This window comes from Macaca fascicularis, chromosome 20, assembly GCF_037993035.2.
Source record: "Macaca fascicularis isolate 582-1 chromosome 20, T2T-MFA8v1.1".
NCBI lineage: Eukaryota > Metazoa > Chordata > Mammalia > Primates > Cercopithecidae > Macaca > Macaca fascicularis.
In genome coordinates, this window is record NC_088394.1 from 10593078 (window position 1) to 10616894 (window position 23817).

Genomic DNA, 23817 nt, shown 5'->3' on the forward strand with positions numbered 1-23817 from the left:
TTATTATATTTACAACGGGAAAAACTACCCACCTCATATTGCTGGTGGAATTAAATGAATGCAAGTTTGGCACATCTCCAGGAATTTATCTAAGTCTTTTTAAAATTGATTATTGTATTATACCTACTATAATGGAGTGTATTTTCTATGACATTTTATGATTCAAGTACAGATATTGTTACTATCGATGATCCGAGCTATTTCAAAGGGTTGGGCATATTCAGGCGACAGCATCCCTGCCACTCACTTGATTTTGACGAACTTCCGACACGGCACAGTGTTCCTCACACACGTCTCGGTCAGGGGGTCTATATCTTCCACAATGACGAACGGGGCCTCCTCCAGGGTGACGATGCTGAGATGGTTGTCATCCGGCTCACAGTCGGAGAAGGACTTGTACCTGGGCCACACGGCGTGCCTCAGGCTCAGCGTCTGGTTCTCCCACTTGCCCACCTGCAGCACAAACACAAAGACACAGCTGTGCTTTCTTCCGCCGCTGATTTCTGGAGAGGCAAATCCTTTCCCTGCCGGAGACATCCATCCGTCTCAAGGGTCTTTCTGCCTCATACCTCAACATATGCATCTACTTCTGTGCTAAGACAAACGGGCATAAAGAGAAAACAGAATATGGGGCAGTTCTCCATTCCAGCTCCCCTCATCCCCAGAGGAATCAAACTGCATCTCGGGAGGTGGTGCCCAGGCACTGATACCTTTAGAGCCCCGCAGGTGGTTGTAACGTTCTGCCAGAGTTCAGGACCACGGACGGCAAGGAAACAGCACAGACTTTTAGAATCAGAGAGGTCTGGGTTTGATTCTCCAACTGTACCACTTACTAGCTGTACAACTCTAGGCAAGCTCTTAATCCTAAGATCTTCTGTTTTCTCATCTGTATAACGAACACGACTCCCCCTACTTCTTAAGAATGCCATGGGAATTCAATAAGGCAATGCATGAAAGGCAAAAGCACAGTGCTTGGCACATCATAGGGACTCCATATTGTTTTTAAGAATAAAGAAAAGAAAGTGAAAAGGAGAAAGAAATAAAAAAGGTACTAAGATGAAGGGAAAGAGAAAAAGGGAGAGGAAAACGAAGCTGGAGAGTGAAAAGAAGAGGAGGAGGACTGAGATAACACACGGGAGAGATGGAGCAGGTGGGGAAATTGAAAGCATCGTTTTGACCCTAGATACGGTTCTATTTAAGTTGCAAATTAAGGTGAACTTTTATTAATCCTGCACAGAGCGGAGACTGTTACTGCTTAGCGTACATCAAGACCTGTCAAAATAGAATCGATTGTATTCCCTCGGAGCAGCAGTCGGCATCTTAGTGCAATCAAATTGAAGGCTGTATATTTTGAACCTTAATTTTATTTGACAGCTTATTGGCACTATTCACATACACGCCGGGAGGAAGCTGCCCCCGCGCTGCTCTTTCTCCCTTCTCCTCCTGCTCCCACACGCGATTGCTCGACACCACAGGTCACCGCTTTATGTGTAATACCAGCCTGGAGGAAAATACCTCGTCTGAAAAGCTAAGTGCCAAATCCAGGCTTGTCTGTGTTGACATGACCCACTCACCTCTCCTCCTATAAAGTTTAAGTGTCACCAGAAATGAATCTCAAGCCCTTAAAGAGAATTCAAACATGCTGGACACCAGGAGAGGTGATAGGGTGGGAGGAGAGAAGAGAATCAGTGCTCTCTAAGATTACCTCATCATATGGGCTGGAAAATGTTTGCTGGCTGTGAAGAAGCATTTCCTGTGGCTAATTACAAAATTGTCCAGCATTGCTGATACATTTCTTTTTAAGATAGGATGGCAAGTACAGCAATTTGGTTAAACACATACACATTGTTCATTTATTCATGCTATGATATGTAACAGGCTGGGGAGAATGTTAAACCCATCAAATTCTTCATTCATGCGACATAGATTTATTGAAGACCTACTATGTCCCAGTGCCAGCCTGGGAATAATGATGGCTAAAACACAATGGCTTTTGCCTTCTTGGAACTGTCAGTCAGTTGTATGACATAGATCAAAGCAAAAATACTAAAATATGCAAATAGACAAAGAAATATACAAGTTTTCCCTTTTGGGACATATTATACCAATCCCTTTTCTTTCCATTTGCCTTGGAAGTCTCAAACACAACCTTCAAGAGAAGTTGGAGAGTTCAGTGGGTAAGAGAATGGCTTTTGAAGTCGAACAGAACTAGGTGTAAATCCTGGCTTCATCCACTAGCTGAGTAGCCTTGGGAAAGTCATTCAACCTCTCTGAGCTTTACTTTCTCCATTTGTAAAATGAAAAGAGCAACAGGGTATGACCTTAAGGACTGCAGTAAGGTTTGAATGAGCCAAAAAGTACCAAAAATATAGAGCACAGAACCTGACATGGCATGTAACACACATGGTGGCTATTATTTTACTATTGCTGTTGTCGTTAGCATTTAAGATATAGCTGAACTATCACCTTATCTGTAAAATCATTCCTGCTTCCCTAGTAATATAGAACTTTGCACATACCTCCACCATAGCATTTTAATATTATAATTTTAATGACATAACTTTTTAGCACTTCTGTATAGTCAGGAAATGTGCCAATATCACCACTTAGTTTAATTCCTACAAATTCTACATGGTAAGCATTATTATTCCAACTTCATAGTTCAGGAAACTGAAATACAGAGAGGTTATGTGACTTGCACAAACTCACACAACAAGTAAGTGGTGGAACCAGAGTTATATCATGGGGCTTCTTTCTGAACCCAAAGGTGCTTTCTCACTATGTACATAGTGCTTCTGTGAATTGAGCTGCAGGAACCACATTATAGCTCCAACACTCTTCCTTCCTTGCAGACATGTTTCTTAAAGCCCCAAGATAATGTAAATTAAGGCAAAGGCTAGGAGAATCTTTGATGATGTCATTGACCACATCACAACCCCCACACCATGGGAGTCAGGCAAATGTTTCAGTCTAACGTTGACTCAAGGAAAGTCGAAAAGGTTTATTAGCACCAAGAGTGCAATAACTTCCTAAATCTTCTCCAAGTTCTACTCCCCATTCCTGACACATCCAAGTAAAGTATCCATGGGTCAGCCAAGGAGGTTGAAGGTGAGTGGTAGGTGGAGAGAACTCGATCAGGAGCTGAAACTGCTGTGTCAACGTTGCCTTAGATCCTAAGAGCTCTTATCTTCTTCTCTGATCTGATAGGCCCCTCAGCACCCCACTGCAAACACCAAAAATCTCAACTACTAAATTGTATATACCAGATAAAGGAGAACAGACATTCTTCACTTTCCCTGCCCATATTCCTATTTACAAGGGACTATAACTGAGTCCAGTGTTTGTAGACAGGTTTAGCAGAGTCATTCATTCCATAAATATGTGTTGAGTGGTTACTAGGTTCCAAGCACTGAGCTAGACACTGAGAATACTGTAACTTAAGTGGTAAAATGTTTGCTTGCATGAAATTTTTGTGCTAATTGAGAAGACACTTGAGTCAAATGATTACACAAAAACATATGTTCATACAAACTGGGAGGAAGAAATGAAACACGGGTCTAAGAAAGCATACAGGAGAAAAGATATCAGAGACGTCTTCCCTGAGGAGGTGACACTTAAGTTGAAATTGGAAATTCAGGATGAATTGGACCATGACAGTTGTGGGAAGGAATTGTGGAGGAGCAGAGAAAGAAAGAGCACTTCAGATAGGTGGAGACCAGAAGATGCAAAGCCTTGTAGGCTCTATTAAGAAGTTGGGATTTATCGCTTCTCGGCCTTTTGGCTAAGATCAAGTGAAGAAGTTGGGATTTGCCGTAAGGGTTTGCTATAGACTGAATGTTTGTGTTCCTCCAAAATTCATAGGTTGAAATCCTAACCCCTAATGTGGTGGTGTTACGAGGAGGGGTCTTTGGGAGGTGATTAGGTCATGAAGGTGGAGCCCTCATGAATGGTATTAGTGCTTTTATGAAAGGCCCCAGAGAGACCCATTGCCTTTTCTACCATGTGAGGATGCAACAAGACGACTGCTGTCTATGAACCAGGACGCAGCTCTCACCAGACACTAAATCTGCTGGCACCTTGATTTGGACTTCCCAGTCTCCAGAAGCATGAGAAACAAGTTTCTGTGGTTTATAAGCCACTCAGTCTATGGTATTCTGTTATAGCAACCCAAATGGACTAAGAGTCAATCTAGTTCAATGGTCAGAATGGAAAAAGATTTATAGAAGTTACCATGGATATATGTCCATATATAACCTGCCTGAAGGTGGAAGCTTCTTTGCCTACTCCAATTTTTTTTATTATGGAAATGTTTAAATGTATACAAGAGTAGAATCATATAATGAACCTCCATATTCCCAATATCCAGCTTCAATAATTAGTACTCAAGACCAATCTTGTTTCATTTATACTCCCACTCACTCCTTCCATATTACAGCAAAGAAACCCACATCATATAAATTTATTCATAAATCCTTAATTTGATTTAAATATCTAAACCTCATTTGCTTCACAATGTTATACCTCAATAATCTACAACAATCTATGTGTTTATGTATATGTTTTACTTATGAGACTATGATTTCCCAGCCTAGTAGGAATTTTATATTCATAATGATTGGTTTCTATGTCCACGGCTTCTAACTCAGGGAATGCCACATGGAGGAACTTAATGGGTAGTTTTTGGTGAAGTGAATAAACATGCAGCCTGTATTTTTCAAATGTGTATGAGTCAGAAAATGTTAGAATGATTAATGTGTCCATATGTGCCTCAGCTTTGGAATCCTGTACCCTAGGCAAAATATGGAAGTATCAAGGACCTGTATTCTCTCCCTTGCTCTTACTGCAACTTCAGCCCCCCAGACCTAGAGCCATTGAGGACAGCTGTCTGAATAGACTCTGAGTATTAAATTTCCCCAGAGAAAGCAAATATCATCATCCTAACACCATTTAAAAAGGGACTCCAGTCACTCTGATGTATTCAGGGAGAAAGTAAGAACCAATGGGTTAAATCCTGAAGACCTCAGTTTCAATTGTCATATTGTCTCTGCTTGTCTCCATTTCAGGGTGGCATGGAGTATGTATGCTCCAAGTGCCTTTATTTAGAAGTTATATCCAAAATGGAAGAACCCTGTGTACTCTGAAGATGGCAGCCAACAATTTCTCTGCTTCCACCTTGGAACTGATGGTGACTCTTTTGCTATTCTCTAAACTAGACCTTTTTCCTGTTCCCAATCCCCTCCATAAAAGTGAACACCACAGTTAGCTGAGTCTGTAACTTTAGATCAGCAGTCCTGACCCACATAAGCTATTCTGAAGAGTGAGCCAGGGTTGCACATTTCCTCCAGCAGTGCTTCCAGGAGTAAGGTTTCAATCCATTTCCTCCAGCAGTGCTTCCAGGAGTAAGGTTTCAATGCATCAGAGCAAGTGAAATCATACAGTCATTGTCAATCACGTACTCCTATTTTTGGAGCTTGGAGGGAAAATGAAGTTCCAGGACACCTTGCCAAACTTCTGGTTAGATTTATACACAACCAGGATAGGCAAGCACACTTGTGTGTGTGTGTGTGTGTTGTATACATGTACATGTATATGCATATATGGATCCCATTGACTTTTCAGGAATCAACTTCATTGCTACAGAACCCCTCTCTTCTCTCCTTTACATGGCAGAGGATAAGAGGGTTCAGAATAATTAATACCACAGGCTTAGAGATCAGACAGATGAATAGGTTCAAATCTTGTCATGGCTTTAGCCATGTGACCTTGAACAAGCCACATAATCCTTTTGAACCTCAGTTCACTGGATCACCAAATAAAAATAACACTTCCATTTCATATGCTGTTATGAGGCTTACTTGTAAGATAATGACAACAAACATCTCTGAAGCACAGTTCCTGGCACACAGGAAGTTCTCCATACGTGGTACTATTATCATTAATTCAATATTTGTTAAACTTATCTTCAGGAAAATGAGCTTCCGTAGCAGAAGAACTAATTGACAAAAGGAGATCTGAGTTTCTTCTATGGCATTCCCTTGACTTTTGACCTCACTGATTGTGTCTCATTCTCCTCACTGTAACAGAAATGAGGGGAGTGGGTTTGAATTACATAATCTCTAAGGTCTTTCAGGTCTAGCACTCTATGTAAAATGCAAGGATAAGCTGCCCTCCCAAATCCTTCCTCATTTGAGATCAGGGTAATGAGTACATAATTAGAAGAGGGGCAAAGGTAACACTCCTCGCTTGATGTTTAATTCTGGATGGCAACCATATATAAGGGCAGTCTTGCACCCAGGGTGAAAGGACAGCAGAAAACAGCCAAATGGCAAGCTATCTCTACAAAAAAGTGGCAGGATGGTTCTGAGAACCAGTTAGAAGACTGAGGAAAGAGAAACATGGTCAACAGAGCCCTCTTGGACAGTAATTCTCCATGCTGCAAAACAAAAAATAAACAACAACAAAACAAAAACAAAAACCGGGGTACTAAAATCTGAGGCTTTTCTCAAAGCTGGCTCTTCCTCATTCTCTGAAGAAGGGCATGAGTTCAAATCCTGGCTTGTCCATTCCTAGCTGGGGCACAGTGGACAATGACAAAAGTCCATTGTTAACATTGATTAGGGCTTTACTACGTGTTTCCAGGAGCAGTGCTAAGGGTTTTTCATTCATTATATGACTCAGTCCTCCAGGCAACTGTATGATTGCATGATGAGGAAACTGGGACTTAAAAATATTATGTTTCTTGCTCAGGTCAGATCATAAGGGTCACAGTAAGAATTTAAACTCATTCAGTGAAAACCTCTAGAGCACTGCTTAATCACTACCTCCCTTTTTTGATATTTAGTTTCTTCATATTTTAAAGGTTACAACAAGGTCACAGAGTTGTTATAAAGATTACATGAGATGATAAAAATAAGTCTTTCTGTTTCTACTCTTCTGAAAGCTTTAATAATTTCTGTAATCCTAAAAGTAGACCCATGAATAACATGCTACTTTTATTATCTCCACTTCATAGATGAGGGAACTGAGGCCTCGGGTTTAAGTAATTGTCCAATTCATATAATTTGAGAGTGGTAGAACCAGGATTTGAACCCAGGACTCATTTTTAAGTCAGTGAAAAAATGCAACTAGAATTTTCTGCTGAACAAAAAAAAAGACTAACTTTACAATGCAGAAATGTGACAGATACCGTGATGTCAGCCCAATGGTCAAAGCCAATATTGACAATGATAAATCATTCTAATAGTACATATCTTTAATAAGATGTAGTGATAATAGCATGGTGGTCTACCTGTGTGGTCTTATAACCTCAGTGTAATTATAAGAAAACTATCAGAAAAATTCCAGTGTCGGGGTATTCTAGAAGATATCTGACCAGTACTCCTCCAAATTGTCAAAGTCATTGAAAAACAAAAAGGTCTAAGAAAACATACTAGACAAGAGGAGCCTAAGACAATATTACAACTACATGTCATATAGGATCCTGGATCCACTATCAGGATGGAACAGAAAAAGAAGATTAAATGAAAACTAAGGAAATCTGAATAAAGCATGGGTTTTAGTTAACAGTAATATATGAATTGACTCATTGTGACAAACATACCATACTAATGTCAGGTGTTAATGATCAGAAAAACTAGGTATTAGGTATGTGAGAAGTCACTCGACTATCTTTGCAAGTTTTCCGTAAATATAAAACTACTCTAACCTAAAAAGTTTATTCAAAAACTGTTTTTGAATTCAAAAGGGAGAGTTTTTAAAAAACAGCAAATATGTTCTCAGACATAGAGTAGCAAATTTGCCAGGAGTTTAAACTTTGGAGCCGGCTACTCTGGCTTCAAATCCCAGCTGTACTATGAGCTGTGCCACTTGGGCCAACTGTTTAATATCTATTTGCCTCAGTTTCATCATGTGAAAAGTGGGATGATATTAATAGCATAATTCACAGGATTGCTGAGAGAACTAAATTAGTGAATGTATGTAAAGCCCACAGAGAAATGCCCAACACTATGTGCTATGTATTGCTATTTTGTCATTGTTTAAATCAATGGAGAAACAATTTTAGAGTGGAATTTAGATTATTTCATGTTTTAACTTCGTAAGAGCTGTTCTTGATACTAACTTTAGTTTACTTTAGACAGTTTTTACCACGTCAGTAGTTTTAGCCATAAATCACGCTTTTCTCCACATTTCCCCCAAGGGTTCCGCAATAGCCTTATGCTGTTTTGCCTATCTGTCATTCATTTATCAGATTTTTGGTTACAGCATATTAATTTTCCCTTGGAGAGATGCTGCCCCAATTTCACGAATAGGCACGTGTCCTTTATTTGGCAAATCAGTACACTGATTAGCTCAGGAATGTGCATGTGACCTAAGCTAAGCCAATGAGAGTTTTGCCTGGGACTTTTGCTGGAACTATTAGAACAGGGCAGTCATGAGAGAACAACTTATCAGAAAATGAATACTGAGCTAAGAAATTGAGAGAAGATAGCGATAAAATGGGGATGGCATTGCTTGAGTTCTTATAATAACAGTAAAAATTGACATTCACTAGGCACTTATTATGTATCAGGCACCATTCTTAGCGCTATCTTAATTCTAATAAACTCCCTATACAGAAGAGGAAGTTAGAGACATACTTTTTTATCTCTATTATGAATTTTTTTGGTACTTAAAACAGTTCTCAATTCAACAAAATAGGTTGTGTGGGAGGAGAAAAAAAATCTTTACCTTTAAAATAAACTGAATTTTGGTGAAGTCTTTGAGTGTTTGCAGAAATATACTGACGCTGTGAAGACAAAAAATATTGACCTCTGATGGAGAAAAGTGATTTTGCTAAAAGAAATATAAAAAGGGTAGATTAACTTTGTAATGACTTTTAATTCTTATTAATAAAATTTTAATACAGTGCTTTTAGGAAGCTAATTGCTCTTCAGCTCCTAGAAAGAGTTTTTTTAAAAGGACAGTGATTACTTATCAAAATGTTCAGCCAATATGTTCTCAGAGCAGAGATAATTTCATCTCCAGAAATTGTATGTCTCAAGTTAATATACACCTCTGATGTCCAGATAAATTCAGAGGGATGTTGCCGAGGCTGCAAAAGGCTGGAAGAAATTAGGTTAATAGATGTGCGTGGCTCTTTCAAAGAGATCTGAGCGTTTGATCTTATTTGATCCATTTATGAAATGCTTACAAGAGACAATTAAAATAACCTCATCACAGGTCTCCTGGTCTCTGAAGCCACTCCCTAAAAACAAATATCTAAACACCAAAATCATAGATCTACTCCGTGCTCAAGTCCCTCCATGTCTCATGCTGCCCACAAAACCAAATCCAGACTGCCCTGTAAAGTAAAAACTCCTCTATAATAGAGGTCCAATCAACCTCACTATTCTCTTTTTCTCACTTTCTCTCTCATTCTCTCACACACACATCACACTAAAACACACACACACCTGCCTTTGCACACACACTTATACCTACACATATTCACAATTAAACATGGAAAAATTCATAATAGAGATAAAAAGTATTTCCCTAACTTCCTCTTGTGTATAGGGAGTTTATTCGAATTAAAATAGCACTAAATATGGTGCATACATAAGTGTCTAATACATAAGTGTCCAGTGAATGTCAATGTTTACTATTATAAGAACTCAAGCAATACCATCACCACATCTACACATGTATGTATACATATTCCTATACATCTATACATAAACCTCTACATAAAAGCACACTTATATACAGGTACACTCATGCCTACCTACACTCACATTACACACATATACACTCACACCCACACACACAACTACAAATACATACCTGACACAAACACATACACTCAAACCTTTACATACACACACACACACACACACACACACACACACAGAATATGAAGCTACAATGATGCATACACTTTTCACAAAACACACACTGAACGACACCCACTTTCCTGCCTATGCCTACACTATTTCTTCTGCCTGGAATTCTTCTCCTTATTATCTCCCCCTACTGAAATCCTACCCACTCTTTTCAGGCCTAGCTCAAATGCCAATACTCCCATGGAACCTAATTCTCCATCTGGAATTCATTTTCGCATTTTCTTTGCCTTTAGAACACACTTTCCCCTCACTTGTGTATTCATAAGCCCACATGCCTTCAGTGCTTTCCATTGTGCAGGGCACTGCTGGAAGCCCTGGGGCTACAGTGGTGAACTGTCCTCAGAGAGGACTATCCTATCCCTAGAGTTTCCAGTCTGGGTGGAGAGATGTCAAAGCTCAATAGCAATGAAGTGAGAAAAATGCTATGCCGGCAGCAAGCACAGGATGCTGTTGAAGAATACAGCTTCCTAATCTGGAAGGGAATCAAAAAATGCTTCTAACAGGAAGTGGCTTCCAAATATGAAACAGGCCAGGCGTGGTGGCTCGCGCCTATAATCCCAGTACTTTGGGAAGCTGAGGTCGGCGGATCGCTTGAGGTCAGGACTCCCATCTGTACTAAAAATACAAAAATTAGCCAGGCGTGGGTCTGTAATCCCAGCTACTTGGGAGGCTGCGGCATGAGAATCACTTGAACCCAGGAGGCAGAGGTTGCAGTGAGCCGAGATTGCGCCACTGCACTCCAGCCTGGGTGACAGAGCAAGAGTCTCTCAAAAAAAAAAAAAAAAAAAAAAAGAGGACCAAGGGAGTTAGTGGGTTGCCTGTTATGGGGTTTTATCTTTATCCTATGGGCAAGTGACATATGTAAGGGATGGGGATGAGGATTTATTGAAGACCTATTGAAATCATTCCCTGAATTAGAAGTGGATTAAACACTTCTTCTCAATGTAGTGCAGAGACGGTGTTTCTAGCTAGAAGATTCAGAAGGCAGAGTGACGAGCTGGGAGGTGGCTGCAGGAATCTGGATGACACAGATGACCACCACCATGGTGGTCAGGCTGGTGTGAACTCAAAGTGTAGAATCAACAGAACTGAGATGCGCTGTAGGGGTGGGGAATAAGGGCCCAGTTGGCCTTGAATTTTGGTTCTGTAGAGTGTCAAGGCTGGCCAGTCTTCCTCAACCACGTGATCCATGTTCGATATAGTATAGTGCTCACCCACGATGCAGTTCAAGAAATATCCGCTGAAATGAATTCAATTCTGACTGTAGCATATCATCGATTTTTACTTAGAATTCAGAGTTTAAAAAGAGAAGTTGCCTGTTTACTCATCTTCTCTCCTTGGAGACAAGACAATAGGAATTGCAAAATTAAAAATCAGAGAGGAGATTTATTAAAACCAACAACAGAAACAGAGTTCAGGCTGCCTGTGCTCTAGTCTGGCTGGGCCCAGTTAATTCATTGGGTGGTTTCAGAACCATGGGGAAACAGCCTTTAAAACAAACACTTCAAGCTTGCAAACCTTCGGAGTACATTTCACTCCAGAAAATAAGCCGTGATTTACTCCCAAGCTGGAGAAAACATGAGTAATTAACTCTTCAGGAAGATGATGTTAAGGAGGAAAAACAAAGCAAACGGGAGACCAATTTCTCTCCACCTGAAATATAAAGTCTGCCAAAGGACATGAGATAAATGGCCGTGAAGGAAATTTAAAATGATTTACTGTCCATATTTAGCATAAGTAACAACATCGATTAGCATCACTTCCATGCCTCTGCATGCACATCTGACACACAAACAAACTGATTGCAGGTTAACATGTAAGTAATTTTGTGTCTTGGGTTGCTGCTTGAAACCAAAAGCAGATCTAAATGTAATTGATCCAGAAACAACAATAAAGATACCAGAGCCACTACCGTGGCTTGATATTAGGTTGACATATGCTGTATCTGGAGGACTTTGCAGTTGAGTTCAGTGATTTTTTTTAAACCAATACCTGATCTAAAGAGTATCCACGAAAACTAGTCTGCTGAAATCAACCGTCACTTTGGGACCCAATTTTTCCCTGTGTGGTATGCACAAACAAGTTTCTATGAAGAAATTGCTAAAGAGCAGGTGTGGGTCAAACCTGCTGTGTCTTCACTGCCACGAGTCTTGGATGGCTACTGGCAGAGTAAAACCAAGAACTGTTTTAAATGCAACGATTGGAGGTGGTGGGATTATGAAGCTTTGGCATGAATAAGAACCTTTCCTGGAAGCTGATTGAGAATGCAGACTCCCAGATCTCTGAAGTGTTGGAATCAGTAGATCTGGGATAAGGTGTGGGATCCTGACTTTTCAACCAGCGTTCTAGGTCATTCTGCTCTGAGTGGTCTAAGGACCCCATTTTAAGGAGCACCACAAGAAGACCTAGGACTAACAAACGGGATTAAATACAGCCTAAGAACAAGATAGAAATCTTTCTTCTTGGGTTACTTATGTAACCAGTGGCAATTGCCAGCAGATCTAAATGAGTTTAATCAGCTATTAGAGCCTTAATTAAATTCCTCTCAGTTGAAATTTCAGAATTGCCTAATTGTTACACAGCTCACATTGGAGCAGTAGATTTTTTTTCCTCCCATAACTGCTCTCAAGATAATCTAGTATCTTTATGGATAACAGCATCAACTGTCTTAGAACCCAGAACTGATCTGGTAATTCATAGAAACGTGTTTTCATTGTTATTTCCATGAACAACCCGCATCTCTGCTTCCATTCTCCTCTTGAGGTTCAGCCAACAAGGGAAGAGCTGAATGCTTGTTCAGCCTCAAATTTAAAAGCGGAAAAATCTTTGGAACAAAGAGCCATCATTTTCTTCAGGAGTTCATGTATAATCTTCAGTCCTCCAGAGTTCCTTTGTTGCCAGATCCCTGGGGATAGATAGGAGTCCTATTTCTTTGGATTACTTTTAATTCTTTGTGTGCTCTTAAAAGTGATGGGTTCTTGTAATTAGCTAAAAAGTTAATAGTGTTTTCTCTCTCTCTTTTGGTTCTACCTTGGAGTAATATAATGCCAGAGACTTGAAAAATCAGCAAAAATAAAAAAGGAGCTCTTTCATAATCATGGATTAATTTTTTGAACTTGCTCTTGGGAGTCCTTCATTGTGCAAGTTCCGTATCAGTCTGTCTTCCATAGGCTGCAATGATAATTATTAAATCATTAACAAGTATAATTGTTGGCATTTATTGAGGTACTGTGATCACCCCAATGGGCATTTTCTATTTTACCCTCATAATCCTCTGATAAAAATGCCATTATTAGCCTCGTTTTATAAATTGGGAAACAGGGAAGGTAAGTGACTTGCCCAAGATCAAACAGCGAGTGAGAAGACCTGGAATCTGAGCTTGGACTTCAGGGCAAGAGCTGTTACCACTGCCTGATATTTCCAACGCTGCCATTCTATTTGCTTTGGGAAATATTAAGGCAAACACGAGCAGTTTGCTTTCATGAGGGAATATTTCATGGATCAGTTGGGAAGACAGCATTAATAATTCGCACCATGCAGCAGGGTGATGTCCTGAGAGCTGGAGAAGCCGGGTTCTGGCCCCAATACACACAATCTTCCACTTTGGGAAGGGGCAACATTTTCTTTCCATATGGAGCACAGGAGGTGGGGAGAAAGCAGCCAGAGGTGGTCTTGCAGTTTGCTTTTATGCATGACAGTTTTACTTCCTCCATTTGCCCATGAATTGACTCTTCTGAGGACCTTAAATTCCACCACAGAAAATGCCTCTGACAGCAGAGTTGCAGTGAGCCCTACTTTGCAGGCTTGATGCTGAATTTCACCGCTACTAACACGGACATCCAAAAAGCAATTAGAATAGCACATCAGGGAGAGAAAATCAACTGGTCAAATGTGAACCGTGTGACAATTAGGTACTCTGGGGGTTTCAACCAAGAGGAATGTCATTAAGGCTCTAGCAGCTGATTGGACTTCTTCCTTGCCTCTGTGGTCATCTCCATCCATTACATAAGGGGCCTTAGAAGAGAGGATTTCATCTTCCTTCTGTATCATGTTATATTTGAGATATTGTTGGCCAAGACAACACAATTCTGTTTCTATATCTGCATCTGTTATTATCAAAACCCAAACATAAACTTGGTTGGACTTCTTAAGAGGATGTTTCTTGGAGGAGAAAACTAGAATGCATATAGGTCTGCAAAAAAAGTTTAGGAGGAGATGTGAAGGCAACTGGAACAATCACAGAAACAGGAATTGGGACTGGGGAAGGTTAAACACATAACATTGCATGAGAACTTGACCTAAGGCCAGTCTTTTATTACAATAACAGTGATAACTATTATTATTTTTTAACACCTGCATAAAGACAATTTAGAAATATGATAAAGGTTTTTGTTTGACCTTGTAATGTACTTTTTCTGGGTAAATTTCAAAGATCAGCATAGCATCCAATTGTAAAATAAATGAAATGCCATTTGCAATCTGGCAGAGTAAATAGCTCTTTTGGGGAGTATTTACCTGAATGATATTAAGCAGCTCTTGTTCCCTCAGCAAACTTGCCAATAAGAGTTAGAAAGTGGCCAAGAGAGGTAGACTCTGATCCTGGGCTGACAGCTGAGAGAGCCTTTTATTTATTGGGATAATCAATTCATTCTTACCAGCCTGAAAATTATGACTGAACACGACTATAGATATGACTTCTCTTACTCTATGGCAAGTTTTTTTTTTTAAATGAAAACCTTGAAAAGTGGCAAAATTTGGGGCTGAGTGTGTAACAGTTTATAAAAGGAGATAAGTTCCAGGTAATTAAACTGCAGGCTAAGGAAGCATGAGGCTTCAATGCATCAAACCTGACTTGAAGGATCTAACAAGTCAAAAGCTGATGGATTTCCTCACTCAGCATTATGTAAAAAGCCAATTCCATTTGGATCTCAGCCCTGAACATTCAAAGTTAACCTCATTGACTGTGTCTGCAGAGTTTTTGCAATAAGGTTACAGAATCTGGAGGTATCAATCAGTGAACAGCATTTCATCCCCCATGCCTATGAAAAGTTATTGGGTTGTGAGAGTTGAAATGTCTGGAACTTGGTGGCAGGTCTCTGATGGGCATTTGTTCTTCTGTATCTGGGGCCAAATAATAAATTTAAGTTTTTGAGATGGACATTTTCCTTCTTCCAAATGAAAGGGGTTGGTGCCTAAGGCCCTGCTAGTTATTGCAAGGATGCTAACCAAAGCCCTTGTGGATGGGTGAAATCCATCGTTATGATGAAATGCACACTGATGAGAATTTCAGTTTCCCTTAGATGAGATGGTATTTTGACAATCATTTTTCTTTGCTCATCTCTGGCCCAAAACTACATTGCTCCAGGCTTGTCTGGGATCTAAAGTATTCCAACAAGAGGATCATTTGAAATACTAAAGCCAACAGAAGATTTAATAGTGAGAAAACAGTAATAAGCTTAATGACAGCTTTGCCCAGTTAAAAACGTGATTATTCTAAGGCAGTGGGGGAAGAGGAGGTTTCCCTTGGGATGGGACAGATAAGACTTGCTATTTTTGAAAACTAAGCCTAAGTGACCCACCACTGTCAATCCAATTTCACCCAAACCAATTATCCCCATCTCAGACAGTAATCAACAATTTGAGAGCCCTATGGAGCCACTGGGAGAAATGAGAATCATGGTGACCAATCAGGCAGCCTCTCAGCATTGCTTTTCCCACTGAATTATTAATATACTGCCAAACACAGCATTTTAAAAGAACCATGCATTTGGAGTTGGAAGACCCAAGTTCAAGTTCAGCTCTGATACTTATGAGCTATGTCACATCAAAACTTTTCGAGCTCACACAAATTGTAGCCAAAAGCAGAATCTCAAGATTCCTGATTTCTCCAAGTGTTACAACCAATAAACAGCACTATTCTGTAGGTTTTCAGTTTCTTAGGGTTGGATCACATGCATTCATCTGGTTCATTCATTCATGGAGTGCCTACTATGTGCCATAAACTGTTCTCACACTGGTGACACAGCAGTGAATAGACTCTAAACCTGGGGTCAGCATACCACAGCCCAAGGGCAAGCTGTTTTTACACAGCCCACCAGCTAAGAATGGGTTTTCCATTTTTAAATTGTTGAAAAAAAATGAAAAGAGTAATATTTGGTGACACAATTATAAAATTACATAAGATTTGAATGTGAGTATCCATAAATAAAGTTTGATTGGAACACAGCCATGCTTATTTCTGTACATAGCCTCAACACTTGCCTTTGCACTAAAAAAGGAGAGTTGAGTGCTTGCCATAGAAAGAGTATGGCCCACAAAGCCTAAAATATTTACTAGCCAGCCCTTTATTAAAAGAGTTAGCGGTTATGCCAATCCCTGCTCTAAGTCCTTATCTGTAAAGGATCCACTCACCAGTGAGGAAGATAAAATACAATGCCCCCTGAATTAATTGTACAAGAAAACAGAAAATGCTAAGAGCCAAAGGGTGAAAGGTGCAAGAAATGCAGAGGGCTTCAGATGTGAGAGGCAGATCTGACGAGGGAAGAAAGAAATCATGAAGCAGTGCAATGGAGGGGAGTTCTGCAGTTTGCAAAGGACCTGAAAAGTCAGAGTGGAAAGAAGGGATGTGTAGGATCAGAGAACAGCGCGTGCAAAAGCTTAGAAGCTGAGTTTAAGTGATATGTTTGTGAACTAGGAAGTTGTCCAAACAGGAAGAAACACAAATATATAAAGAAGAAGAGAGGGAAAGAGGAATAAAGGGATACCGTGGGACAAGATTGAAGAAGCCCTTGGATATTGGGCTACAATCCCTTTATGCACATTGGAATTTGGTTGCATTTAAGTTCAAATTGGAAATTGGCCTTGGGAATCCCTCTGACTCAACATCTGGGGATAATATTGATGATTTTATCCACATGTGGCTAGGACTTAGCACTCTTCACATATTTTGAAATTGTCCTATTTGCAAGTAATTGATGTCATGTCCTTCATAAACACATCCATACTGGTCAGAGCATTTGGATAAAACTGAAGGCCAGTTTTTTTGACCATCTCTCCACTGACTACCTCCAGTCCACTGTAGCCACCCATTCCTATGGGTGAAATTCACTTAGAACTGCTTGACTTGAGTGACTCTAAATTTAGAACCTCCAGTCCACTATAGCCACCCATTCCCATGAAGGAAATTCGCTTAGAAATGCTTGACTCAAATGACTCTAAATACAGCTCTCATTCAGCTATTCTTATGTCTCCTCTCCAGCATCATCCCTGGTCTCTATCTTCTCTCAATTAGTCTATTCATTCATGCCTTCATTTCTTCCCCATTCCAACTTAGACCTCTTTATCCATAACATCAACAGATTTCCTGTCATACCCACAATTTTCCTGCCCCCACTCTGTCTTCCTATCACACCCACCTGGCACCACCATCCCCAACTCTGAGTTGATCCCACCACTTCCACACCTGTAAAGCAGCAAGTACAGGTGGAGAATATCATATAACCACATAGATTAATGTCATTTCAAATTTAAGGACTCCCTCTCTGGCTAAAAATCTTTCTCTTTTTCCTAATTGCATCTCTCCCATTCCCTAGAAACTATTTCAAACCTTCACACCTGCCCACAAGACTGCAAAGCTGCCAGCTCCAGCCCCACTCCCAGCTGATGAATCTGCCTCTTATTTCAGACTCTATGGACAACCCACATCACCCACAAACTCACCTGCCTCTGCACACGTCTTTCTTCTCCCCTTTCAGTAATAAAGGAGACATCTCTCCTCTAGGCTAACACGCATCCCAGCCCTTGGGCTGTAGACACATTCTCTTCTGCACTGTCCTTGCCTCTCAAACTGACCTAAGATCTCCAGTGGTTTTCACTAAATCCAATAGGTGCGCTGCACGTAAGCCCCTCCTCTGCATTTGACAATGGGACTACTCCCATCTTTCTTGAGTCTCTCTGCCCTAGACTGTCATGACACTACCATTACCCAACTGTTTCCCACCTCGTTGGCTGATTCATCTCTGCCAAAATGCAAGTTTCTCTTTCTCTGGACACATCTGACTTGTCTTTCCTCTCCCTCTTGCCCCCAGACATCCAGGTTCAGGCCTCTTCTGTTCCACAGTCTCCAGTTATCACCTCTTTTGATAGCCCCTGATCTGTTGCCTTTCCCCCATTCTTCTCTACTGCCTCCAAGAAACCTCAAACTCAGTAGGCTTAGGGAAGAACTCAGCCTCTTATCTTCCATCATAAAAAATAGTTTATCGCCCCTCTGCCATATAGGAGTTCTTGAAATCCCAACCATGGAAATATCCCCTAATTCATCTCTCTTCTGCCACCCCCATATATATTAAACCAATCACCAAGCCTTGATAGTTCTAATATTTGAACATTTTTTACTTCTTTCCTAATTCACAGCCACCACCCTCATCCAGGCCTTCACCTCTCTCACTAATTTATGCCTCAGCGTCTTACCTGGCCTTCTTGCTTCTGGTAGATTGCTCTTCAGCCCATCTTCAAAGCAGCAGCCCAAACCACCACTTTATTTTTTATTTATTTTTTTGAGACAGGGTCTTATTCTGTCTCCCAGGCTGGAATGCAGTGGCACTATCTCAGTTCAGTGCTACCTCCACCTCCCTGGTTCAAGCGATTCTTATGCCTCAGCCTCCCGAGTAGTTGGGATTACAGGTGCACACTACCACACCCGGCTAATTTTTGTATTTTTAGTAGAGATGGGGTTTTGCCATGTTAGCCACGCTGACCTCAAACACCTGACTTCAGGTGATCTGCCCGCCTCAACCTCCCAAAGTGGTGGGATTACGGGCATAAGCCACTGTGCCTAGCCCAAACCATCACTGTGTATCTCTGTGTATCTGGCCCTTCTACTCCCCAGCTTATGGCCTTTTAATGGTTCCCCACTGCAGCTGGAATCAAGTGAAAATGCCTGACCATGGTCTAAGTGACCTGGCCTCTTCCCCAGGCCTTCCTATCCCTCTGCAATCATGACAGCCTCATTTTGACAACCAACTCCTGGTTCCAGCCCTGCCCCACATCAATTCGTGAATCACACAGAACTAATGACAGGCTTCTGAGTACATCGAGCTTTTTTCTCAGTGCCAGGTTTCAACATGCTACTCACCCTGCCTAGAAAACCCCTTCCCACTCTCTGCCTGGCACTCTCCTATGTGTCCTTCAGAACTCAACACAGACGGCAGCTGTTCTGGGAAGCAGCCTCCAATCCCATAAAACTGGGCAGTGGCCTCTCCTTCCCCTACCTCACCAGGTGTTGTGAGACCCGCACACTCATCTGTCTGCGCTAGCGGACTCGTTGAGGGTGGGACTGTGTTCTGTTTGCCTTTGTGTCCCTTGCACCCAGCCCAGGGCTGCTTACATAATGGATGCACAAATACCTATTAAACGAACAAGTTAGCCAGGAGTGGTGGCTCACATATGTAATCTCAGCACTTTGAAGGCGAGGCAGGAGGTTCAATTGAGACCAGGAGTTTGAGACCAGCCTGGGCAACATGGCAAAACTCTGTCTCTACTAAAAATACAAAAATTAGCTTAGTGTGGTGGTACATGCCTACAATCTCAGTTACTCGGGAGGCTGAGGCATGAGAATCGCTTGAACCCAGGAGGCAGAGGTTGCAATGAGCCCAGATTGCACCAATGCACTCCAGCCTGGGCAACAGAGCAAGACTCTGTCTCTAAATAAATAAATAAAACAGGCAAGTTAACACACAGAGGTACCAATATGACCACCATAACTATGATCTTCCTGCAGTCAATTATCAACTTTAATGATCTCTTCTAGTAATAGGCCCTGAAAATGATGTGGATTTTGAAGTCAGCCACATCTGGACCTGAATTCCCAGCTCTTCTGCTTACCAGCTATGTGAACTTGACTAACTTTACTTCTTGGACACCAGTTTCCTCATATGTAATGTGGGCATAATAGGAGTAATCACATGATATTATTCTCATGGAAATAAATAAAGTAGTAACTGCAAGGCACTTGTTGAACTATCTGTCACATAGTCCCTACTCAACCAGGATTAGGTGTTTTATTATATACGGGGATCTTAGAAGGATGACATTAACTCATGTTTGTGAACCAGCAATCAGATGTCTGGCCCACCAAAGGTATTTAGTCAAGGTTCCTTCTCACCTACGATGTGCATGTTCTTGTAAGTTGAGTGGAGGACACTGGCACAACTCCAGAACAGGCAAGAGCAAGGCATTGCTTTTACCAAAATTCCAGGCCCAGGGCTTGCATGCCAAAATGACACTAAGGAAATGTATTTGGATTTTCCTCCCCTGCTCTAAGAGGAGACAGATCTGCTTTTCACTTACTGCTCTCTATTTTGGATAGAAATAACATCATCTGTTAATATAATTCTGTGCACAGAGAAGAAGGCCCTGCCAAAAGCCACTGGCTGTTATTTTCACTCTACCAATAAATCCAAAGGCCTGGCAATTATTTTTAATTCCATTTGCTAGTTTGAGGTTCTGCATGATTAACGCATACCATTAATTTCATAACTATAAATGTAACCCAAGCTTTCTTGGATCCTTGTGTCAAACGGTGTGATCTTATGCATACACTTGCTAGTGTTCACCTGGCTAAGAAGCTGTATTGGGGAAAAAAATGAAAAGACATAGAAAAAAAAGATGGAAATTTCAGATAATAGACACACTGGAAAACGCATCCTAGCCAGAAAGCTGTGTGTCATTATGTGGATAATAATACAAAAGTCCTAGAGTTAATATAGCTCTTTATGGGCTACAAGTTGCTGGTTATTTTCTCATTTCACTTGACCATCACAACAGAGTCATATACAGATGAAAGAGATATTATTACAATTTTGCAGAGTGGTAAACTGATTCAAATAACTATATTTTTCTTTTTTTTTTTTTTTTTTGTAGAGATGGAGTCTTGCTCTGTTGCCCAGGCTGAAGTGCAGTGGCGTGATCTCAACTCACTGCAACCTCCACTTCCTGGGTTCAAGCGATTCTTCTGCCTTAGCCTCCCAAGTAGCTGGGACTACAGGTGCACACTGCCGTGCCTGGCTAATTTTTTGTATTTCAGTAGCTATAAGGTTTCACTGTGTTGCCCAGGTTGGTCTCAAACTCCTGAGCTCAGGCAATTCACCCACCTCGGCCTCCCAAAGTGCTAGGATTACAGGCGTGAGCTACTGCGCCTGGCTCAAGTAACTTTCAAATTTAAGGACTATTGTCATGTCTCTTTCCCAATGTCATTTTGGCCTCTGGGCTCTGGACTCCTCTATTTTCTCCCAATCAATCTGCTCATTCGTGACTCTCCATTTCTTCCCTATTACAGCCCAGATCTCTTTATCACAGCAACATATTTCCTGCCGTGCCCACAATTTTCCTGCTCCCATTTTGTCCTCCTGTCACACCCACCTGGCCCCACCCTCCCCCCGACTCTGAGTCAATCTACCACTTCCTCACCTGTCAACCACCAAGCCTCATTCATAAATTGCAGCAAATATGTGAAAGAACCAGAAACAGTTTTCTGGCTCCTGGACGAGGACTTTCTTAACTGTATGTGTTGCAATATATTCATACATATGCAGGACTTAAAGAACTCCTTGAAGAGGCTTGTCTCTAAAACTTTGGACCCAGGTCCTTTGAGAAAAGAGAATGCTGTCAATAGACTTTTAGAAATCCACTGAAAATGAGAAAAAAAAAAAGGTAAAACAACCCTAATAGTGCCATTTAAAAGTCTAGAAGTCTACAGTCTAGATCGCACTTTGTATATACATAATAGTTCCTGTTTATTAAGATCTTTCTAGCCATGTTCCGGGTCTCATGCTAGATACTTGGCATGTATATCATTTATGATGCCTCTGAGCTATGAAGTGGCTGGGTGACCATGTTTCAATTAATTCACTCCTCTGGTCCTCATTTTTCTCATCTATAAAATAATACGTACCATTTGGGGTTGCAGTGAACATAAAATGTGGTAGTGTACATAATGTGGTTGGCTCAGGACCTGTGATGGAGTCAGAGTTTAAAAATTATTAGGCTTTTTTTTTTTTTTTGGAATGACATAGGAAAACTAAGCTCCATTTGTTTCCCACTTAAATTCTCCATCTCCCACAACATGGCATGATTTCACCTGCATTGTAGAATTTTATTGAAGAAAGTAGCAGAAGTCAGCAGTCAAAGCATGGGCTTCGGAGTCAGACAAATGGGGTTCAGAATACGGTTCAGGTTAGCGGAAATTAACTTGTTTTCTGTTCCTTAGATTTCTCATTTATAAAACAGGGGCAATAATAGTACCAATATCATCAGGATTTTGTGTGAGTTAAGAGAGATCGTGCATCTAAAGTTCTGACTTACAAAATGCATTTAATAAATGGTGGCTTTAATATCCTCACAGGAACCCCAAGAGGTGGGTATTATCATTAGCTGCATGTTGCTGTTGGAAACAAAGAATGATGGATTTCCAGAGTTAGCTTGAGTCTCACAACTCTTACCCTTGGCCAGACTCAACAGCATAAATGTTGATCAAACTCACTCTCTACCCCAAGATAGCTCAGCTCCCCTAACCGGTGCCATGCTCAGTGAAACAGGGGAGGAAGGCACCAGCCCATTTCTCCTGACCACGATGCTGTTCTCTCTTTGTCTGCATAGACCAGTCACTTTATCTCTTGGCATTGACTTTGTATTTTGGGCTTCTGATCAGACCATGTGTTTCCAGCTTCTGTCCGCACTGATTTATAGTATGACTTGATAGATGTCCCATCTGTAATTTTTGAATCCTCATCCGTTTTCAATGAGATGACAATGCCTCAATGCAAATCCTCCAAGTCATTTTGGTAACGAAACTCAAATCTCCGGATAAAGAAAATGTGGTATATATACACAATGGAATACTATTTAGCCCTAAAAAAGAATCCAATCACGTCTTTTGCAGCAACATGGATGGAACTGGAGACCACAATCATAAGTGAAGCAACTCAGACACAGAAAGACAAATACTAGGCCAGACTAGCTCATGCTTTTAATCCCAGCACTTAAAGAGGCCAAGTGGAGAGGTGGGGGAATCACTTGAGCCCAGGAGTTCGAGACCAGCCTGAGTAACATGGCAAAACCCTATCTCTACAAAAACAAAACAAAACAAAAACAGAAAAACTAGCCAGGCATGGTGGCACATGCCTATAGTCCCAGCTACTTGTGGGGCTGAAGTGGGAAGATCACTTGAGCCCCAGAGTTTGAGGCTGCAGTGAGCCGTGATTGCACCACTATACTCCAGCCTGGGCAACAAAGCAAGACCCTGTGTCAGGGGTTAAAAAAAAAGAATGAATGAAAGAAAAAGCAATAAGGATAAATACTGCATGTTCTCACTTGTAAGCGGGAGCTAAATAATGCATACACTTAGATACAGAATGTGTAATGATAGACAGTGGAGACTCAGAAAGGCAAGTGGGTGTGAGGGAGGAGGCTGAGGGAAGAGGCTGATGAAAGGCTACTTAATGGATACAATGTATGTTATTTGTGAGATGGATACTCAAAAAGCCCTGACATCACTACTACACAATCTATGCATGTAACAAAATTACACTTGTACCCCATACATTTAAACAAAACAAACAAACAAAAAAAGCATCCAAATCTTGCTGTGTTGATTCAAGTTACCAACTTGAATGCCAAAAGTGGAGTGAGACTGGGTGCAGTGGCTCATGCCTGTAATCCCAGCACTTTGGGAGGCTGAGGCAGGAGAACCCCTTGAGCTCGGGAGTTTGAGACCAGCCTGAGAAACAAAGTGAGACCCCCCCATCTCTAAACAACAATAACAACAACAACAAACAAACAAACAAACAGAAAAGAAACATCTGTGGAATCTTTCTTGGTCTTAGAGAAAACAAAGCAAAACAAAAAAGTGGAGTGAGATGTTTACAATTCTTGCAGAAGA

General features: G+C 41.0%; 1 protein-coding gene across 2 annotated transcripts in view; it reads right to left on the reverse strand.

Annotated features, from left to right (window-relative positions):
* Positions 1 to 23817, reverse strand: part of GRIN2A (glutamate ionotropic receptor NMDA type subunit 2A) — a 431623-nt gene that overhangs the window by 96754 nt on the left and 311052 nt on the right. For both annotated transcript variants that reach the window (XM_005591232.5, XM_005591230.5), the window contains exon 6: positions 248 to 453. In XM_005591232.5, coding sequence (XP_005591289.1) covers positions 248 to 453 — 206 coding nt within the window. The remainder of the gene's footprint in view (positions 1 to 247; positions 454 to 23817) is intronic.